We start from the raw sequence: 22,117 nt of genomic DNA, 5'->3' as shown, positions 1-22,117 counted from the left end.
AATTTAGTGGACTAGAGTACTTTTCTCCAGAAGTTGCTTGTCTTATTATTTTATTCATTTCACAGTATTTATATAAACACACTGTGTAAAGGTCAGAGGAACCCCCATCTGACTGTGTAACATTAAGTAGGACAACAATAAACATTGATTTCAAGAGGATGAAATAGCACAGTCCTTATCCCCCTATGACTGTAATACTGTAACTCAACTCAACTTGAGCAGCTTTCACCAGTGTCGTCATAACTCCGGTCATGAGTTAATTCCTGGAAACCATTCTTTCTAAGGCTTTAACGACTTAAATGGACCTAGCAAGGGAATAACAAATCCAGTCAGCAGTTTCCCTTGACCATCACTTGATCAGGTCTAATTGAAAGCTCTAAAGGCTCTAAAGCCTGCAGGAACCTGGAACTCAAGGACAGGAGTTGTCTGCCTCTGGCTCATATTGCCTTCTCAAGCAAACCCACTTGGATTGTTCCAGTTTTGGATAAGACCAGGAACAATGTGCATGTCTTGAGCTACAGTATGAATGCATATGTGTCATCTTTTTAACATTTTTATCAATAGATTATTTTTGGGTAAAAACTAGAAGCATGAAAATACAAGTATGCCATCTGAATTTAATACATTTCTCCCTCTGCCCCTTTATAAAATAATGTAATAAGAACCGACCCTTACATTGGTATGACAAACTCCAGCTTGAATATGAAACTGTGTTAGTGAAAGAGATATGTAAAAGGGAAAAGGGGCTTTCTGGATACCATACTTTGGCTCTGCTGAAGAACATAAATGTGCTTTACTTCCTCAGCCCCAGTGGGAATACTTCCCTTGTGGGTGTAAGGATCTCTATGGGAGGTCAAAGGTTGTCCTGCAGAGGAAGTGACAAGCTGTGAAATGTAAAAGAACAATTTCTTCCACATGTTCCCCTGCTCTGAGAACAGTATGGAGCTGTCAGCCAGCATCACTTTAAAATGGGCCAGGTTACTACCCAGCAGACCTGTCAGAACTCATTTAGAATTAAAAGGCTGCACAAGGCTTAAAGCTTAGGAATCCTGAAAGTTTTAAAACTGATAAATAAAGATGAGCACTGCCAAAAATCAATATGAATAACAGAAGTGCTATACTAAGTACAATGAACAACACATGTACACAGCACAGACTTAAATGATTGCTGAGGCAGTGTGTTGTGATGCATTTTCTTAAAGCCCATGTGATTTTATATAGTACACATACACTGCATTCCAAATCGAAAACAGATATGCCTTCTGTTTATTTACGTGTTCTTCTGGAACAATACTTTTGTATTTCACATTATGAATCACAAAACCTAAGCTGATTAACTCTTTGCGATTTTATTTCTGTTTTGAGCATTTATAGGTACAGTATAGCAAAATGATCTGAATTCCAGTTCATGAAAACATGAACTTATTTAGTGGAACAGTCCACAAGACTACTGTAGATGAAAACATAGCAAGTGTTAGCAAGACAGTTTTCTGTACCCTCTGACATCATCTTTCTAAGAGGTTAACCAAACTGAAAGGTGTTAACACAGACTTCTTCTTGCAGTATCCATAATTTAATAATGTGCTGTTCATCTCTGACATTCCTTCCTGTAACTAAGTAGTACATACATTTTAAGTGAACTTTAGCGTACACACAAAATTGTGTACAGGGATATTAGGGGGTCCACAGAGAATGTTCAACGTCCAGTCTACACTAACAAAGTGTCCAAAGATTCTCACATAGTGGGTTTGTGGACATCTCTTACAAAGGACCCACATTTCTGCTTCTCACATTCAGCAGCAACATTATTAACAACAACACAATTAAATGAGTTTATCATGTGTATGAGCCTCCACAACGAGCATGATTGTCTCCCAGCTTAAATGATTCTAAAATGATTAGATAAATGAATAGAAATAAATGATTCGACAAATGGAGCACAATGAGAAGTAAGGCAATTACATAAACTTTTACCGATTTTCCAAAGGGAACGGAAGAGTTCTTCTGCAGAGCGTCCCTGTGTGTACCAAAAACCTGAGTGACCCAGGGAATATCACCACCACAGTGAAGTGAGATCAGAAGTCCGATTTAAAATGATTTTTTCACATAACGCACATGGTGCTTAACAGAGGTGTGGAAGGAGGTCAAACTGGAATTTTACCCGTCTGCTCTTCTACGTATAAATGCGCACTGTGTCACAGACGGCCCACAGCTCTGTGCACTACTTACTGAGCTCCCTCCCCTCCACCCTAGCTGCACCCTGGCAGCAGCTCCCCAGTTCAGTAGCTGGCCAGCAATGTCATTTATAATAATAATAATAATTGCTTACACTTATATAGCGCTTTTCTGGACACTCCACTCAAAGCGCTTTACAGGTAATGGGGACTCCCCTCCACCACCACCAATGTGCAGCATCCACCTGGATGATGCGACGGCAGCCATAGTGCGCCAGAACGCTCACCACACATCAGCTATCAGTGGGGAGGAGAGCAGAGTAATGAAGCCAATTCACAGAGGGGGATTGTTAGGAGGCCATGATTGATAACAGCCGATGGGGAAATTTGGCCAGGACACCGGGGTTACACCCCTACTCTTTTCAAGAAACACCCTGGGATTTTTAATGACCACAGAGAGTCAGGACCTCGGTTTTACGTCTCATCCGAAGGACGGCGCCTGTTTTTTACAGTATAGTGTCCCCGTCACTACACTGGGGCATTAGGACCCACATGAGCCGCAGGGTGAGCGCCCCCTGCTGGCCCCACTAATGCCTCTTCCAGCAGCAACCTTAGTTTTTCCCAGGAGGTCTCCCATCCAGGTACTGACCAGGCTCACACCTGCTTAGCTTCAGTGGGTTGCCAGTTGTGAGTTGCAGGGTGATATGGCTGCTGGTATTTCCACAGTCAGACAAGTTAGCACCAAGCACTGAAGTTTTAAGTACACTATTCCCTTTCTATATTGTCAGCCCGTTTCATCATAATTAGAATATGACCAAACTGCCGGGGATGATTACAACACAGAACACAAGGTCCCATATGCTGGAGTTTTCACATTTGTTGCGAATAATCAACGTGTTTCTCTGCGGCAGGATTTCTGACACTTCCTTCGAGGAACCCTAAAGAAGCCAGCAGCGAGAAAGTAATTTGTAATAAGTCTCAGGCTTATCACATACTCGGGCCTTGAGTTGTGGAGTGCTTACACATCTAATGATATCATTAATCTAAATTGAGGTCCTTTGGTTGCCATCTGGGTATTCAACATGGGCTGCAAAACACACAGCAAACACCAATCAGCAAGTCTTGACGAAAAAACAAATGTTTCAATGTGCAAATCGACTAAACGAAATACAAGACATGAGCAATTCTCCTTCGTGTTGGCTTTCCCACCTTCCCTACCTTCAATGTAACATCACGTGATGTAAGAACCTTTCAGTCCCCCATGGTTTTATCTCGTTGTTTATAGTTCTGGCCACAGGATTCAGCAAGTCATTTTTTTCCCGCACAGATGAAAAGCTGTACAGATGGTCACTCACAGAGTTGGAGGTTATTCAGTTGTAAGATCATTGTGGACAGGAGTCATTATTAGACAGGTAGGCACTTAATGCAGAAAGTATAAAATGTGAATAACATAGGGAGGAAAGTTAGTAAGGAATAAGGAAAGACATTAACCTGTGTGAAAGTCAGGGTAAAAGTAGGTTTCTTTACAGAGGAAGCCTACATTTTATTATAAACGATATTTTCCCATTAGCGAGGTATTAATACCTCATCGAGACTGGCAGGAGGCACAGTGTGGATATAAACCAAGACTTCCCTGATGGGGGACAGTGCACCTGGAACCTCAGAACCCTGATTTGCCTAGCCCTAACCCTTTAGCCTCTGACAAGGTACTGGTCTGTACAGACAGGACATCGGTATTCGGCCCTGATGACTGTGATCTGGGCCTGTGAGCATGGACCTGAACAGAATTATTTCACTTCTTCTCCTCTATGCACGATGTTTAGCATTATTCCTATTTGTTATTTCCATTCTATTTTTATTTTATGGGGGAAAAAAAAACATGCCCATCAGCATATAGTGACCTACCTATATATACAGTATATCCACCAACTCGTGGATTCGCCCATTATGTACTATACTTGTTATTACACTTTTTATCTGTAAAGTACTCTGTGGCAACTTGTTGCAGAGAACACTGAAGTAAGAACCGATCAATCGATTGAGTACCGTCGCTAACACATTATAGTTCCAGATGTATTGCTTGAATAGGAACCAGCAACAACACAGTTAATAAAGGCTGGTATTTACACTCAGAATGCAGTTGTTGCATTTGCTGCAGAACATTAACCCACAGAATTATCACTAATTCTGCATACAGTAAGCTACAAGTGTAAATTACTTCATTTGCCTTTCGCTTTCCCCGGCGTTATTTTTTTCTTTAAATTGTCAACGGCCAGGAAGACATCAAATGAGAATTTAAAAACTCTTAATTTGAAACGAATTACCCCATATTGTGTTTGTTTACTCATTTCTACATCTCTGTGCTGTCTTTCCCTATCAAATATAGCCTACTTAATGCATTGCAGTACAAGCCTACTGAGGCCTCTAAGTACTTGAAAAGATGAAAACAACAATAAAAATGCAATGGATTTTGCATGTTATAACTTCTTAGTGCCCAGGAATTCCCAGCCAAGCATTTTTTTCTTTATATCTGTTTAAATCCTGGGTTTTTTAATCTTTTGAATGGTGTATTTGTGTTATAGATGAAAAAGAATAAGGACAAACTAATCCTAAAAGTGCAATGACTTTTTAAAAGATATACTATATGTATGTAAAAGTGCCTAGGGTTCATATCCAACCAAACCCACCATGTTAGTTCAGTTTGATCAAACTCAGGAAAATGTTTTTGTGCCAGAAATTGCAAACTTTTATTTTATTTTTTTTAATAACAACTTCTATTTCTGTAGGTCTCCATGGTTAAAGGCATCTGCCAAATACAATAACGTCATGATATCATCTAAAAGTAAGCAAGCCATAGAAACTGCTTTTAAATATGTCATATATGTAATGCAGCTTTACTCACTTCAAATTCTACAAAGCAGTACTGTACCAACAAGGTCACTGACTCAGATCGAGCTCTCTGGGGCTGTTGAGCGGTGTTGAGTGGTGTGATTTAGAACTCCTGCCACAGAACACACATGTGAAAGTTGGAAGGACTGCTCCTTTGGAAAATAAAGAAGAGGAAAACCAGTGGCCCGTGACAGTGCAAAGTGCTTAGACCGCTCTTCAACAGGCAGTGCTAGCATGTGACTTGGACTTGCAGTGGGTTTCCTGACTTTCGCCAAGGAGCTCGTGTTCCAACCTTGGCCTGATCTTTCTGTCTATGAAGTTCAGGGCAACAGGTCCCAGCAAGTCACTGAGTTCCACCAGCCAAAATACATTCGGATGCTAGGATGGTGTCAGCTAATCCCATATTCTTACATATTCCTATACAGTATATACAGTATATATTCTTTTTAAGTAGTTCAGGTGGGGAGCTGCGTCAGCATGCGTAGGCTGCAAAGGAACAAGTAATAGGTTTATCCCATGCCAAAAAGAGAAGAGAGAAAATGTTGTGTTTTCTTTCTTCTCTTTTCAGTATGGAATAAACCTATTACTTGTTCCTTATATATCCTCTTGCCCATTGAAATATTAACAATGCAAACCCCTCTTTTCTATTTCCATTCTTTCCTATCTCCCCAGATGATTTACGATTTCAGTTGCAGACGCTGTAGGTTCTTAAACCATATTGGTGGACCTTGCACGTGCAGCAGTGATATGAAACACTCCTGAATACCACAGCCACACTCCCTAAATCATATGGAATTACTGCACCTTGAAAACCGGATTAATTGTGAAGTGAACAACGATCAAATGGCTTCAGTCTGTGATGATCATACTTTAGCACGGAAGGCCCAGACAATTCAAGCAATGGTAAACAGAGCTTACAAACTTCACAGATCAACTGCTTAGTTCTTTTTCCTTTCCCACCGATACACATAGCGACCTACCGCAGGTAATTAAAACTAGAGCATTATCAATGTTCAAATCATACTTATAAATCTCTTTAAAATACACGCAATGCAAAATATGATTTCAGTCACTGCATGTGGCCTTCATCCTCGTCTATTGTTTCCCCAGACAAATGTAGCCTATCTGCAGCTAGAAAAAAATATGTACATGCTGCATTAAGAGGTGAAATTAGTCACTATTAAATAATTTTTGTAAATCTGGAGGCTCTTAATTGTCTACTGTGATTATTCTTAAGCATATATTTGAATGGAACTCATACCAACATTTTAATTGTATTTTGTGATTGCACACCACAGCTATTGCCGTTATTCCATCCGCCCATTCTCTAATGTTCACCCACTTCAGGGCCATGTGGAAGCTGGAGCCTCACCCAGCAAGCAACAGGTGCAATCCCACCTGCACACCACTTCACCGCAGTTACGACTATTTATAAAGAAAAACACCTGTATGAACACTAAATCCCGACTCGGAAGTTGTCCCAAAAGGAGATCTTTCTATTGTGCAGATTCACTGTGGCTAGAAAAGCATGGTGGAGGCCCACTACAGGTCCCCATCAGATTTCTACAAGATCTGCTTTGAAAGCTGTGTGCTCACAAAAAGAACTTTCCTAGCCGAGCTATTGAAATACATACAGATTCTTGGTTTTACTGTCATGGAAGTATTTTTATTAAAAAAACAACAAAATTAACAGTCCTCATAGCACTGAGAGGTGACATACAGAATACATTCTTGTAATGCAAAATATCACTTATATCATTATTGATATCTTTAAGGCAGCGAAAAGGATAAACAGTTAGTAGGACTCTGGGCTCCGGAGGTGAGGCTCATACAGTAGGTAGAATTCTTCTTTACCTTTTTTAAGAAGCTTACTTAGACATGATGTTTTGAGATCTATGAAAAGAGGTCTCTTACAGATCTTACTTTTAAAAGGCTGACTTCATCCCGTACTTCTATCAGCAATTTAAGTGTGGTCAGCAGCCATAACACCCTGCAACTCACAACTGGTAAGTCTCCGTTTAAACTATACTGTGGAAGAATACTAGTGGAATCAGAAAACACCACAGTGGCCACATGGAGAACATGCAAAAGTGACACGGAAAAGACACCCTAGGTTGGAATAAAACCCAGAACACAAAAGCAATAAGAAAAACTGCAAAGCCACCATGCTGCTCCACTGCTAAAATCATTGATAGTAAAATTAATTTGCCTATTAATTTGCTCCACCGCCTCGATTTATTCTGCGCACAAGGAAGAGGCAGGGATTTATTGAAAAATCCATAACCATCAGTAGGATTGAGATGAGTCTCGTGAAATAATGCATTCCGTGTAATTAACATAATTTGCTAATATTTAAAGAGACTTCAAAACATAGCAGTAAAGGGCAACCAGCTCCTCAGAACTGGACACGTTTAACAGAAAACACATCAGTAACAGGCAGGGGGGAAATAAGTATATTATACAATTAACATCTAACATTTGACGCTGTATAAATTACATATAATACGATATATGATGAATGCTGAATGACCAGATAGAAAAGAAGTACAAATGTGTTTTAAGCAGAATGAACATGACAAAAATTGTACTGACTAGCTGAGAGAAACAGCAGACAAGTAGAACTGCTAGGGCCTTCATTACAACAGACTGAAAACAAGAAAACTTCAGCTACTGGTGATATGAACCAAAACCAAAACACCAACCCACAAAAGCCCAATATAAATGTGATTAAACTAGGCCACGGCAAAACAGTGACAACCTGAGGGCAACCTAAAGAAGTCAGCAAAGAAAAACATGAGCCCATAGATGAACTTTTTCATTTCGTGTGCCATGCTGAACAGACTGGAATGTTCATTGTGGATAGACTTTCTATCCACACTTCAGTGTGGCAAAGAAATGCCTGCACCAAGGTGAAAAACGTGTGCACTGTGCCGTGAGCACAGTGCTGTCAGAGCAGAACAATCCAAGGGGAGCAAGAGTTAACTTTCCATCAGCTTGGGGGGGGGGAGGCAGCCTTAAGGATGAGCTGTCGGTCAGTATAGAGATGGAGTTTAAAGAGGCAGGTACTAGTTCAGCCAGAGCCATCATAAACCACTGTATTCCTTTATAACATCCATGGGATTGGGGGCATCCCAGAAGAGGATTTATTTTGGTAGCTGTTTTTGCACAAATGTTACAAGAATCTTAAACTCTGACATTCCTCATCAGGTAAGCCATACAATTCTTGCTGGTTCTAATTCAGGCAGGCAGGAATTAAGCAGGGATAGCTGTTTTGCCGACTGCCTCATACTGTCATGATTCACGCACTGCACAGCTGCTTGTCATCAAGGGGCTGCAATCCTCTCCCCTACCTGCTGAAGGTTAGATTGAATGGCTCTCCAACTTTTATTTGATAGCTTGTATTAAGTGCAAGAGGATCCAAACTATGCCAGCATCCAGGTCAGGCGCCATCAGAAGTCTTCATAAACATCACATTTTAAAAGAGTACATAATAACAAAAATTAAGTCAAAAGTAATTCGGAAAGGAATAATAAAATTAATTTCTGTCACTTTGCAAATACGTTACAATGATTTGATTTTTTCAGCACTTCACTTCTCGTTTTAAGGCAACACGAATCTAAAACCAACAATAACAATAATATGCTCTTAAACAAGAAAAAAAATAAAAGTATATGCAAGATCAAACTGATCTGCTGTGTGAATAAAAATGGAACAGGGGATATGCATTGCTTGGATTCACATGCAATCTTTGCTCATCAAAATATTTCCCCATGTTAGTCATCGCAACTGCTCACATTCTTGGGCAAACGGTCATTCAACTGTAGCAGTGCACTGCCATCTGCTTACATCATTTAAGCCCTAATCATCTGTCTGCTGGCTGCACTGTTCTGTTAAATATGTAAATATGTGACCTTGTGTACGCACAGGAGGAGTATTACTATAGCATAACATCTTGTGTTTATCGTTTCATTTTTAAAACAGTGGTAAAGACTACACCTCTCAAGCCCAAACAGATTTCTGATAGGAAATCTGTTCAAAACCTAAAATATATTAGTTACGACACATTAATAGTTACAATATACTATATATTAGTTACGATACACAAACACATATGTGACTTCGGGGACCTAATGAAGATGATGTTGGTGTGACTGACCTTGCTGGGATGCCGAAGAACGGCCAGAGTGAGGAGAGAGGCTGAACTGAGATCTCAGATGAGACTCCTTGGTGTTGCAGTCCTTTCGGTGCCTTTTAGTCACCCAGCAGGTATACAAGCTGTCCGGGCTCTGGCAAGCCTGAGGGATCTGAAGGGTGACCTCATATTCCTGGTGCTTGGGATCGCAGCGGGGAAGTTTCTTTACCTAGAAATAGCCCAGTGAGGATGACATCAGTCCAGGAAATTTGAGGTTCATGGAAACGGCTGTGTGAAAACTATTACTACTGTACTTATCTCATTACACTATAGAATGTAGCACAAAGCCATATCTAAGCACAGTAACGAAACATGTTGAAAACACAAACAAGATTCAACTGCTTCTGCTTCATGCAGTTAGGCTGTTATTAATTAGACACTTTATATATAAATACAGCAACTGTAGCGTATGCCTTCTCAGAATTTTTTTTAAATCTCTACCCCGTCTCCCAAGATCCCAAATAATCATACATAAGGTCATTTTTTTTAATTCCGGATTAGTACAAAAATCAGCTAATTGCATGTGCTCATGCGGTAGGTGGTCTGTTGAGCTGCGCTGTAACCACGGAGGTGTGGTGAATTAGAAAACACACAGCACCTGAAAGTAAAGATTGCACAACCAGTTATCCAAGTCGGACGACATGAGATCCTCTATCTTCTGGAACTGGTCAATAGCGGGATCGGGCTGGCCTCTCAGCAAAGGGCATTTAAACTGTCCTTCCACGATCTCAAATCGGCAGTCACATACAGGAAAGGCACCCCAGCCAAACAGGTCACTGCTGGGAGTATTTTCACCAGAAAGCATCTCAAACAGGAGGATCATCTCTGGCTGGACCTCACTCGGAGCAGGTAAGACCTAAAAAAAAACCCCATAAAATATTTCAAGAAATTTGCACTTTCCAATTTCCCTCAATCTTAATGCATTTACAAATTTCTTAGCACATATGTATGCAAGTGTGTTTACATAAGGCACACCAAAGCACAGATGTGCTTGAGATCTATTACAAGATCCAGTTTATTTAAAATGACTGGATGCGAACTTGATTGTTATACATATATTTCGGCTCTGTGATCAAAGGCACTTTTTCTTTTAGAACTCTAAATAGCATTACTGTATTTAATCTTATAACAAAGTGTTTCAATGTAACTGCACACTTAAGAGGCGTCATGCACAAATAACAGATCATATTTAAATGCATATATTTTAAAAGAACGTATACATATACAACAAAGTTATTGAATGTGTTTAATGCAGTATAAAGCCAGTAGGAAACACAATTACAGTCAATAGTGTTACTGGTGTTCTTATTATGCAACCACACATCTAGAATTTTATGTACTCAAAGAACAGTACACTGGAATCAAGTCTAAAAAATGATCTGACAAGGAAGAGTATACCACTTCATCAATCACTAGAGAAATATTTCATCCTTCTCTTATTTCTAATAGAAAAGTGCAAAGACTTGTTTTATTACATAAATCATGTGTATTCTTGCTAATCTGCTTTCAGTGTCACCTGAATAATGATAGGTTGTGCCTGAGTCAAGCCACAAGTTATGGCATAATATTGCATATGATGGATATTAAAAAGATTTTTTCTATAGCTAATTTACTGAAACAGAAGCATAAACCATAACAAACAGAAAAATGGAAGCTGTCTTTACTGGGCTCGTCTGAGAAAGTCACATTAAGGAATTTGTTAGCCTGAGAAACAAAACACTCTTATCCAGTGGCACCTGTTATTAACCCATTATGCATATCAAGTTTCATTGGAAAAAGACTGACATCTTTAGCAGACTCCAAAGGAAAAAAAAAACATCATTAGGTCCAGATTGTCACAGAAAAACAAGATGGTTTATTCAAAATCTCCTTTTCTTTCTTTTCTGTCTTTGAGAAATTAAGTTAAAAGACTGTAAAGGAGAGTGTGGTCGTGATGGGATCAGGGCTATGAAAAGAAGATGGCGGACTTCAGAAAAATAATGAGATTGGGACCAATTCCAAAGATTTTGTTTATCATCGCACGCCTTGCCTCTTTTTTTCTTCAATATTAAGATTCTGAATCTTATGCTTCCCACTTGAAGTAAACACCACATAAAGACCGTGGGCCCAACCTAATTTCATGAGAAGCCTCGCAAGAATCTTTAAGAAGGATAAAATTGAACTGCTGCATTCCTGTAGAAGCAAGAAGGAAACAAAAATAAGCTCTTGGCTTCCTCCTACAATTGCTAATTCCTTATTTCCTCTTAGAAGCCACAACGAACACTCCAGAAATCGCAAGATAACGTGGGCAAAGCATACAGGAGGACTGAACCTGATATTCTCATACAAATCTGATCATCACGTTTGGAGAAAAGAAAAAAATATATAAACGAGAACCACATCTGCAAAAGTATCTGAACGAAGCAGCTGGGTGACAGTAAACACTGTATTGTATTGAGGGAAGCCATTGCTTCTGAATGACCTTAATGCTTTAATCCAAGGTCTACGGTCTATTGATAGTAATCGTTCAGGAATTACACTACACCACAACTGACTCTATTTTATCCTCTGTCCACGCAAAACAACAACTTTGTCAGGAAGCCCTCAGTGCTCGCAAAACAAACCCACAAAAGAAAAAAAGCAATCATAGTGGTCTCACTGAACATGTTTTTTTTTTTTCTTTTGGTTGCAATTGAGTCTCAACACGGACGGGAATGTGCTAGGAAAGCTGTGGTCAAGTGAGCAAAAAATAAGGCAGACTCTTAAGTGTCTCCCATCTTTACTCACAGCAAAACAGGGGGTTAGCTAAAGTATCTATTACAGACCCTTACATCAGCTGAACCAAAGACATCAGATGTGAAGAGAATTCAGCATTATGCTACTTTTAAAGAATTGATGCATGCATTAAACATAAGGTAATTTTCTAGAAATATCAATGAGGCAGGCATGCGAAATAATCAGGATTCAATAAGGTGGAGCATGAAAAAGAAGAGTTGGAAAACAACGCTGTAAACAAGGTTAAAGCTTAATTGTTATCATCAGTAAACATATTTAAAGCAAGATCTGTAATTCTGGACAGCATGCTTTATTGTTACTAAATTTAATTAACTATGTGATATAGGCAGGAAGGCAGAAATCGTCACTGATTTTTTACATTTCAGCAACTTAATGAAAGCAATAATTTAGGCTCGTGATATATACATATTTTAACATCCAAAATGGGACCTACAGATAACCATTTACTACATATTTTTACCAAAAATTAAATAAAAAATTGAAAATCAACCTTCAGGAGATAATTTCTTTGGATTAAATTAAAAATAAAAAATCACCTATCGCATTTCCGTATTGGAAAGCTTTCTATCGCAAGATATATGCTGACACATGCTAAATAATCCTCTGAAAATTGTTGAACTCATCATATTTTAAGAATGAGTACCTTAGGTCATGATAATCAGTTTCTGATAAATGCAGCATCGTAAAGTCAATTTAGAGAAGGAAATTCTGGGTATGACTAATAAGGTGCAAATATTAACAATATTCCTTATACATCACATTAGCATTTAAGGGTGCATAAAATATGAAATGTGACAGCATATTAAAAATACCTCTTCAAGTATCTGGCTTTGTTATCAAAGACTGCTACTTTTAAAATACTCTGACTGATATTTTTTTTTATTATGAGAGCCAGTGAAGTCTAGCAGGCTGAATGATAAGTGCTCCAAGACCCCAAGAAAAGACACTAAATTTTTCACAGCATTTGTACTTCATTTTCAATCCAATAAAATACTATGCCCTTATAATAATGAATAATAGATCTCCCGTTTGATTTACATGCATGGATTAAATGTCATGTTTGAAAAGTTGCTGTTTTATTCATATTGGATTTCCCTGAAGTAAAACACAGAGGTTCTCCAGCACATTTTAATACTACTCTTTCTATCCTCATGTATAAACACAGCAACTGTTTAATATAATGTTTCATAACCCCTTCAATTTTAATATTAGTGCACACAGGCAAAGTGTACGCCATTGAAAAAGAGAAAATTGTAAAGAATGACTGTAATAATAGCTGAACATTTAGATTAACTGTTATTATTTAGCTTACATGTATCATTATGTTTGAGATGATTATCATTTAAAATATTTTTGAAATTCTCTGCTACTTTTCCACTTCAAAGATTTCCAGAACTCTGAACTAAACGTGCTTTAATCCCCAACCTTCCAAAGCCAAAATGACTTTCATATGAAGAATGTATTTTTTTTTTATTTTTCATCATAAACTTCTCAAAGGCTATGTTTTTGAAAAGATTCCCCCAGCATCTTTTCAATAAAGTGGGGTTTTTATTGAATGAACCGCCACACCGCAAATCATATCCTGTTCTTTCCCTGTTGAATAAAAACATATTCCTCACCATAAGGGGGAACAAATGTGTTCATTACGAGGTTATGGCACTTATCTGAAACAGCACTCTGCTTACAATGAAGACACTCTGTGTGAACTGCAACTCTGAGTCATAGAAGTTCCCGCCATGTCCGACCGATGAAGTTGTGGCGGCCCGCTGGTGGTCTCTGATTTTGGACCACCGAAGAGCCTGTCCCCCAAGACGGCTGTATAGGGAGATCCTCAGGGCGTAGCGTCCTTTGGGCAGTTTGTCCCTCACACCACGGAGACATCTTATCTGGATCTCAACAGGCTGTGGGGCTTTGCTCCAGCCGACCTAAAACAATGGACACAGCTCACACCACTGAAGGGTTTAAACACACTGATGCAAAGGGAAACAATGTGCAGACATCAGAAGATGGAGAAGTAACCAACTTAAGATGTCGAAGCCTCCTTCTTCTATTTTTATTGGAATTCTGAGAAAATCTTTCTTTTCTTGAAAGCCAGCCTTCTCCTTCTCCTCCCCAGAACACCGTACCCCGTATTATACTGTAGATATACATCTTCACTTCTTGTGTGTGTTTTTACTTGAAGGAACTGCGGCATTTATATTGGCTGATATTTGGTAAGTACTGCTCTTCCGGACATGCTTAGTGATACAGTAGCAGTGTAGGTGTATCTGTATTACACAGGACGCACTATGGAATGAAAGGAAGGTCACGGGCTCTTCGGTGAGATAGAGCTTTCTGAGCAGCTTGTGTCTAGAATTCGTGTGATCTCCCACTGAGTGGGTTTTCTGAGTGCTGCTCGTTTCTCCCGCATCCCAAAGCTATCTCTAAATGGTCCCTACATGTCTCTCCCCACTGGGATGGACTGGTGTCCACTCCAGTGTGTTGTCTGATCTGGCACACCATGCTTCTGGGTTCTGGTTCTGGGTTTCCACAACCCTTACAAGGAATTAGTGGTTTTCTGATACCGAATGAATGGCTGATTTTTTACAAACTACTACAAGCAAAGACAAGGTGGGTACACTAGACGGTTCCCCTTCTGTCAGCTCTCCAATGCACTCACCCTACTGTTCTCTAACAGCAAAACAGCTTGATCAATGTCTTGTGAATGGCTATGCAACACAATAGTGTTGGTTGTCTAAAACAATGCAAGGGTGCTGTACAATTTCAAAGGAACATCCCGTATTCCATTCCCAGAACTTGTGCAGCCTTTTCTGTACAAAACTGCACAGAACAGTCTGCCCCCATTTAAAATTTACTATATAATAAATGAAACTGACACCTCACCTTAAAAAAAATCGATTATCTTAAAATGTTAAAAAATGAGAAGATTTTGGATGGGTTGAGAAAGCAGAAAGTTAAATATAAAATCTATGCGCCTCTAGAAACTCTTAAGCTTGCATGGGAAAAGGCGTGGGTGGCTCTCTAATATACAGCATTGTGCCTGAAGGAGACATGACACTGTCTATTGTATTAGCATATGGAAGCTAAAGACAGCCTTGTCAAACATTTCCTTTGCTAAAATATTTTAAGAAGTGCATACATCTGACAATCAGGAGAAATAAACAATACAGTTTGGAGAATAACTCATTTTGGGGAGTAATTTTTCTGCATCAAGGTGTGTGTTCGCTGGGGGGCAAAAGAAGCACGAGTAATTATTCAAAGTGGGAGACAGATGCAGAATATTGACAGTGAGAAGACACACAGTGCATGGCGCTGGGAATAACTGAAGACAGAGACCGGGACAGCACAGCTTGAGATATAAAACTGCTTCAAAGGTCAAATGTCTACAGAATTATAAATACATGCATGTAACTATATTTGTACTCTATATGGTGTATTTGTAAATTCAGCATGACTATACACGTCTATGTGCACACAACAGAATGGCTCATAAGAACACTAGCTGAAGTAACTACTGTATGCGTCTTACCAATAACCTCACAAAAAGAGTTCGTTCTTCAATGCAGTATCGTCTTCAAAAACCGCAATTCTAGCAAAAGTATCTCGCTGAATTTTACTCCATCAACAGTGGTTATAATCTAAATTAGGTTATAAGAATTAAAAAACATGATAACCTATATTTATTTTTTAGTACAGTAGCTGGATAAAAATATGACGCAAAAGACACTGTGTAACTCCTGCGCAATCCGCAGCTCCAAGAGGCTGTTACTTCAGCCAGCCTCTTTGGGTTTTCCTATTAACACTGAGCTTGCAATTTTTAACAATTGTAATACCGTCTCATACATCTAAATAGTATACTATATTTATGATATAAAGACTGGTCTGTTCTGCTTTGGACGTGCCTCAGTACTTACACAACTCTTCCGTTTTACCCGTTTAGGTTTAAAAGATAAAAATAGTCCTGTCTGGCACATAACAAAACCCCACGGCAGTGTGCAGTTAAGTGGATACACAGCGGACTGGAGTGCAGATGTGTGGCGGTCAGCTATCCCCATACACTCGCATACTGTACATACACATCATGTCCAATGAGTGTTGATACCCATTGCTACTTTAGCAAAATAGCATACTTTGGAAAACAGTTTGGTTCCAAGTTATTTCTGATCATGCATCTGCCCTGGTCTCGAGAGCTCCTGTCCTCGTCGCCTGCTCCCGAGCGACAACCAGCGTTGCCCTTCAGTTTCCTTGCATCGCCTGTCCTCTGACCGCAGGGCTGCCAGTCTGGAAGGCTCAGCGATGGTTTTCCCCCACCCCCCATGAAAGCAGAACAGGCGAGCAGAGACCTGATGCAAAGCCGCCATTGCTTTAGCAGTGTGTCTCAGCAGCGGCGCCTTCGATCACCAGCCTCCGGAAAAGACGCGTTCGCCGATTTATGAATAATTCAAAGATCGTGCCACGCAGTATGACATTTTGAGAAACTGGCATGGGGAATGAAAACAGGTATGGAAATGAACATGTCAGAAATGATGTTTTCATTAGACAAAAAAAAAATCACTGCTGCCATAATCCTTCTTTGTGACCCTCCCCTGACTGACCAGATCCTGGTGGCTGACGTTAATAGGCCTTATAATAATATTCACCCATTACACGTGTAGAACATGTTCTGGAATTTCTTTGCATCTAAATAGCAGGCAGTTTTAAACCCTTTGATATTATGTTGGCAGTACTGCTGGCTAATACATGTGTCTGACAGCTATTTGAGGTCTACAGAGCACGGAGTTCACATTCCGTCTGACCACATTAAAAAGACATCTGTATAATACAGCCCAATCCTCAGACTAATTGGAATACTATCCAAAATTGTCTTAAGGAGACATTTGTACAAGCACGATGACAGATACAACTGCTTTGCACTTTAAATGCATGGTAAAATAATTCACATTCTGTAATTTCCGACAACTACATACACTATCAGCGTTTTAAACTTGTTATAAATTAAACAATACCATTTGTCCTATAAAGGTCGCTATTACGTTCAGGTTTTCAATTAAATGAAAAAGCAGTGTGTTACTTTAGCTAAAATCGTTGCTTGTCGCTGTAACTGCAGCATTTTCTGTGAAATTCTCTAGAAAGGCCACACAACATTACATGTATCAGCTGAACTCTGTTATAGGAGTGGCATCATGAAATTCCAGCCATGGTCCCTGACCTTGAGCTGTGGAGGGAGAGGAGACTATGAATGACGAGCGGCTGTTGTGCAGAATTACAAATCAGAGCTCTCCACTCGATGAAGGTGCGCTTTCACTTACAGCCTGACATGATGCCTGCTTTATTTTTTTTTCGTGCACAAAAAAACAGTTTCTTTATAGAACAGTACCGACGGAGCAGTGAGACTTTGGCACTACCCACTTAATCAGCATCCGTCAGAAACAAGTCATGTTTAGCTTCACCATAATGCTGCTGAATCTCCTTGCTGAGCATCTTTGCATACACAAAACCAATTTAGTCAATACTGAAATTAGTATAATTGGTGGTAAAGCGGTTTAGCCTACACATTGCATACAGAAGGTTAAGGCTCTAAGCCCCATAGCAGTAAGACTAAATAACCCACCAGCCTTTAATTTTAATTCACGTTTTAAACAGTGTTATTATCTGGCTTTAGTGCACAGATGCGGGTGAAGTGAAATTTTCTAGGAAGGTAAAAAGCAAAGTGAGCCAATTTTCCATATCTGAGGTTGTTGATGTGCCTAGAGTCCTATGTGAGCCTTAGGTGCCATAACATTACTCTACTCCTACAGATGAGATCAAAGCTCTTACCAAGTAACCTCAGCATTTTTGGCAGGGAGACATCCTTAGCTATAATGTATACTTCTTTCAGGGTTACACACTGACTGATTTTTAAAATATCCTTAATATACAGGAAATGGCATATAAAAGAAACTTCTTTTCTTTCTAAGTATAGCCTAATATTCCGAGATTAAGCTTTCGCGTTAATTATTTTCATTTTAATTAGTAAATCTTAATTAACAATGAACATTTACCCTTAAAATTTTTGGCTTCGGAAATAAAAAAAAAATATGTGAATAAATATGACAATCTTTTTCGATCCTCAAGGCAGGATTACTGATGCAGGCAGACTTAGTTATTAAACACATTCTAAATTAAATGCCTCCATGAATTTTGCACAGAAATATATTTTCATAGTTTTGCATGCCAAATGTGACATTTTATATTTTAGATTCATCTGCCGCAGTAATTTTGGAAATGTCATATAAACAAAGATTTTGTCATTTACCAATGAAATTACTATGCATGGCAGGTTAGCCATTGCTTTTCTGGCTGTGCTGGTTGTTTCAAGTCAGCAAGCCATAAAAAATCTTTATCTCTCTGAAACACAGCAATTTGGGAGATAATCGAATGGTGACTGGGGGGCAGAAATGCCAGTCTGAGGAATTATACCACAATCTCTCTTGCATTTACAACCTTCCTCAAAGCGAGTTGTCACCCTGGCAGGAAAGGCTGATAGAAGATTCATTACATCTGTAAGTCTGCAATGGTGGCACAGCAGTCTCGTCACTACACTTCCTCCGAAACGGCTTCTCCTCCTGCTCTTTTCTCTCGTGCTCTCAAGCTGCGTCTTTACAGGCTTAGAAAGGGACGTGGAAGAAGCTTCCTCGATCACTTCATCTTGCGGCGTGACATCACGGCGCCCCCCTTCCTCCGTGTGAGAGGCAGGCTGCCGTCACCTCTCACCTTACCACGTCACTGCGGCTTCCCCTCTGCCCAAACAACGTGCTTTTCCAGAGTCACCACACCCACGTACCGTACTGTAGGTGTGCAACAACAAATCACCTGAACTGATCAGCTCGCGGAAAATAAGACATTTCCCATTCAAATCCTTTCATGCAGTAGACTGTGTCATGTGTGACACAGCTGCCCTTTTTTTTCTGACCCAGCACCTCTTGGGCTCCTCTGTGGTTGTTTAGACCTTACCTGCCACCGAAGTCCTTGTTCCCTGTTTGACTGTGTCCCCGACTCAGTCAATTCTCCGTACTTGGCGGTCACTTCACCTTTGTGTTTCTTCAATGCCTTCAGCAACTGACTTTCTGCTCTGAAACATAACAGTAACTGTGTTAACAGCCACCTGCATATATGGGATCTCTTGTTTTACTTCACCGCCAAAAGCAATATCTAATAACGAATAACCAATAACACTGGCTTCACATTTTAGACTTTTTTCATACATTATATCAGAAACCAAAACCACCAATCGGATTTTTTCTGATTTTTTAAAATAAAGCACATCGAGAGATCAATGATCAATTACTGGAAAACAACCCGTTAACAGAATCCCAGATTTTGATACTTGCCATTTTCATTACTTTCTTGTTTTGCAATTTCTCAAACAAAGTAGGCCGGGGTCCCTTTCTCACCCTCATATAATAAGGATATTAATTGCGCTCAATAATAAAAATTGTGAATCAGTGAATCATTAAAAAAGAATAATTTGAATAAAATGAATTGCAAGCGTTAAAAAGAGTCCATTTGGCATCCATTTCAAAGAATCTTAAATGAGATCTTATTGAATCTAAGAAATTTTGCCTTAGGTAGTACATATAAACTCTCTTATGCCCAATATATCTAATAGCCACCCACCAATGATATCAGAAGGAATTTGTCGGGGCAAAGCTTTGTAGAGTAGGTCATTGCTGCATAGCTAAAACAACACTCAGCTGACAGTTGTGTCCAACTTACACCCACAATATACAAAAGAAAAAAAATGATGTACATTTTCCTGATTTTATTATGTCAGTCAGCATGGTGCCGCAAAATTATTAAAAACTTAAACATACTATTGCCTTTAGGGTAAGGGGGAAAATGCATGTTTCCAGTGTGCAGCGGATGAAGCAAAATTGATGCTTCTTTTGAGTCCAATGACATGGACAGATTTTATCTGCCTCAGAGCTAAATACCCATAATTCAGCCACTCAGACCTTACAAAAATATATCACAAACACTTTGGAAAAATGTTGCTTTTTAAAATAAATAAATTCAAAGAGGAAAAAGTGATTACTATTAAAGAAGCATAAATCTAGACATCAGACTTTAAAACAGAATGTGCTGTATTGTGGCAATTTTGAAAACATACTGTTGGAAGGCTGCATAAAGTTGATCATGAAGTATCTTCATTTCTTTTTCTTGAAGGTCCCCTTGGATATTTAGCTCCTTTCAAAGGAATAAAAGAGCAAGTGTAATTAAAACGCCTTTTCACCAAAAAACATAATCATTTACGTATGGTTCAGACATGAAGGAAATAACAGAAAAGTATTTTTTGGCTCAATAGGCATGTTATTCAAATCATTTCTGCTAATACCAACAATACCCCAGGAAATCACACTTAACACTGCGAAAGTAATCTCTCCATTTTGGATGCAGTTGGCTACCTTTTTATTTCCCCTTAAGAATGACATTAGTCTTTTCCCTCTTCCTTGTTCCTTTCCCAGCATCAGCCTCTTCTGCTTCACTGACCAGGCCTCCTGCAGAAGAAAAGCACACAGTCTACGAATTAGGAACATCATCTAAATAAGAAAAACATGACAAGACCAGGCAGACATCTAACGGATTACATCAAAAATATTTTGGGGCAGTTATAAACATTTCTGCGGTAACACTCGCATAGTAAAAACATGCATCGTTAGACGGTATCTCCATAGTACAACTGTTAAATAAAAGCATCTCATACATAAGAAAATATTCTGTTTAAGAAATAATAGTATTCCAAAATAGAAAGAAAATCTCTACTGCATAATGTGTTGCTTCAATGACATGTGGGCGCACAATTGACAGAGAGTAAATACACCATTGTAGTGGAATAACATTTATTCCCACTAGTGTAGATAAGACTTCTTATTATTCAAAAGATGTGATGACTCAGGTCTTACTATTACATATTACTCACTGCAATACTTTGTGAGATCAGGTCTTACTTTTTCCTATAATGTTACTGATATAATTTATGTCAGTTTGTTCTTTAGTTTTATTGGTGGCTCAGTCTTTTTATGTTTTATATGTGTATACAGACTGCTGTGCACAAGACATCTTTTACACACTCAGCTTTTACAATATGCAGAACCGAATGAATGTTTAAAACATCAAAAATAAAAAAGCCCTCCACAGGTGCTTTATACTCTACTATTATAGCAACATTTACTGCTATTAATACACCATAGTCCGAGTGAGAAGAAGCCAGGTTTGTCACTTACAGTAGCTATACCTTGTCTTTAATTGCCATTGATAAGAATGTTCCAAAAACTGATCACAATATCATGGCAAACAATGCATAATCAGCCAATATGAAGCACTGTAGTAGTTGTTCCATCACATTCAGCAATCAAATCTAACTGACCCGTTGTCGAGTGAAATAATTTATTCCTCTCTGCACATCCATAAAACCGAAAGGGTAATTTTATACTGAGCTAAGAAGATTAACAGCTATATTAGAGATGTCTAATGCTTCAGCAGAAGATGACCACATATCTGGTGTGAGTGAAAAACTGATTAAAAAGAACAGAACACAAAATGAATAGGACTTTTGCACAGCAGTGCATACACCCCCATTTTTATCTCAGTGTTTTTTTTCTTTGATATGCTTTTTGAGAAGGCAGTGCCTCCATAAATCTTTTTCTTTATCACTTTTTGATTAATACCTTATGAGAAGGAATACACTCAAAAAGCTTTTCACCCCTCCACCATGGGGATCGTGACATACCCTTAGAAAAAAATAAAAACTATATATCCACTCTCCACCCTTACCATCATGAATTTACAGGACAGAAATAATTTGGAATATAACAGTATAAATGTAGGCAAGTTTCAAATTAAAACACCTACTCATTTATTTGTAGAACTTAATTCAAATACCTTAATGTCTTGAACGCATTTTAAGCACACTGATTAGGTATATGTACTGTATGAGATACCGGGGCTTCTTTTTAAGTTGATGAAGAGCAAATGCTTCCATTAGGTAGCGCAAAGAATCGACAGCCTGGTGTCATGAAAACAGAAATGACACTGCTATTCCCTTTTT

At 39.0% G+C, this 22,117-nt stretch overlaps 1 protein-coding gene across 3 annotated transcripts in view; it reads right to left on the bottom strand.

Annotated features, from left to right (window-relative positions):
• ofcc1 (orofacial cleft 1 candidate 1) overlaps nt 1-22,117 on the bottom strand; it is a 108,005-nt gene that overhangs the window by 59,477 nt on the left and 26,411 nt on the right. For all 3 annotated transcript variants that reach the window (XM_088644126.1, XM_088644128.1, XM_088644127.1), the window contains exons 8-13: nt 20,475-20,567; nt 20,180-20,256; nt 19,024-19,141; nt 13,716-13,955; nt 9,854-10,111; nt 9,220-9,424 (exon numbers count right to left, since the gene is read on the bottom strand). In XM_088644126.1, the coding sequence (XP_088500252.1) occupies nt 9,220-9,424; nt 9,854-10,111; nt 13,716-13,955; nt 19,024-19,141; nt 20,180-20,256; nt 20,475-20,567 (991 nt within the window). The remainder of the gene's footprint in view (nt 1-9,219; nt 9,425-9,853; nt 10,112-13,715; nt 13,956-19,023; nt 19,142-20,179; nt 20,257-20,474; nt 20,568-22,117) is intronic.

Source organism: Lepisosteus platostomus, chromosome 8 (assembly GCF_059453375.1).
Source record: "Lepisosteus platostomus isolate fLepPlt1 chromosome 8, fLepPlt1.hap1, whole genome shotgun sequence".
NCBI lineage: Eukaryota > Metazoa > Chordata > Actinopteri > Semionotiformes > Lepisosteidae > Lepisosteus > Lepisosteus platostomus.
This window is presented reverse-complemented; position numbering and strand designations above follow the sequence as displayed.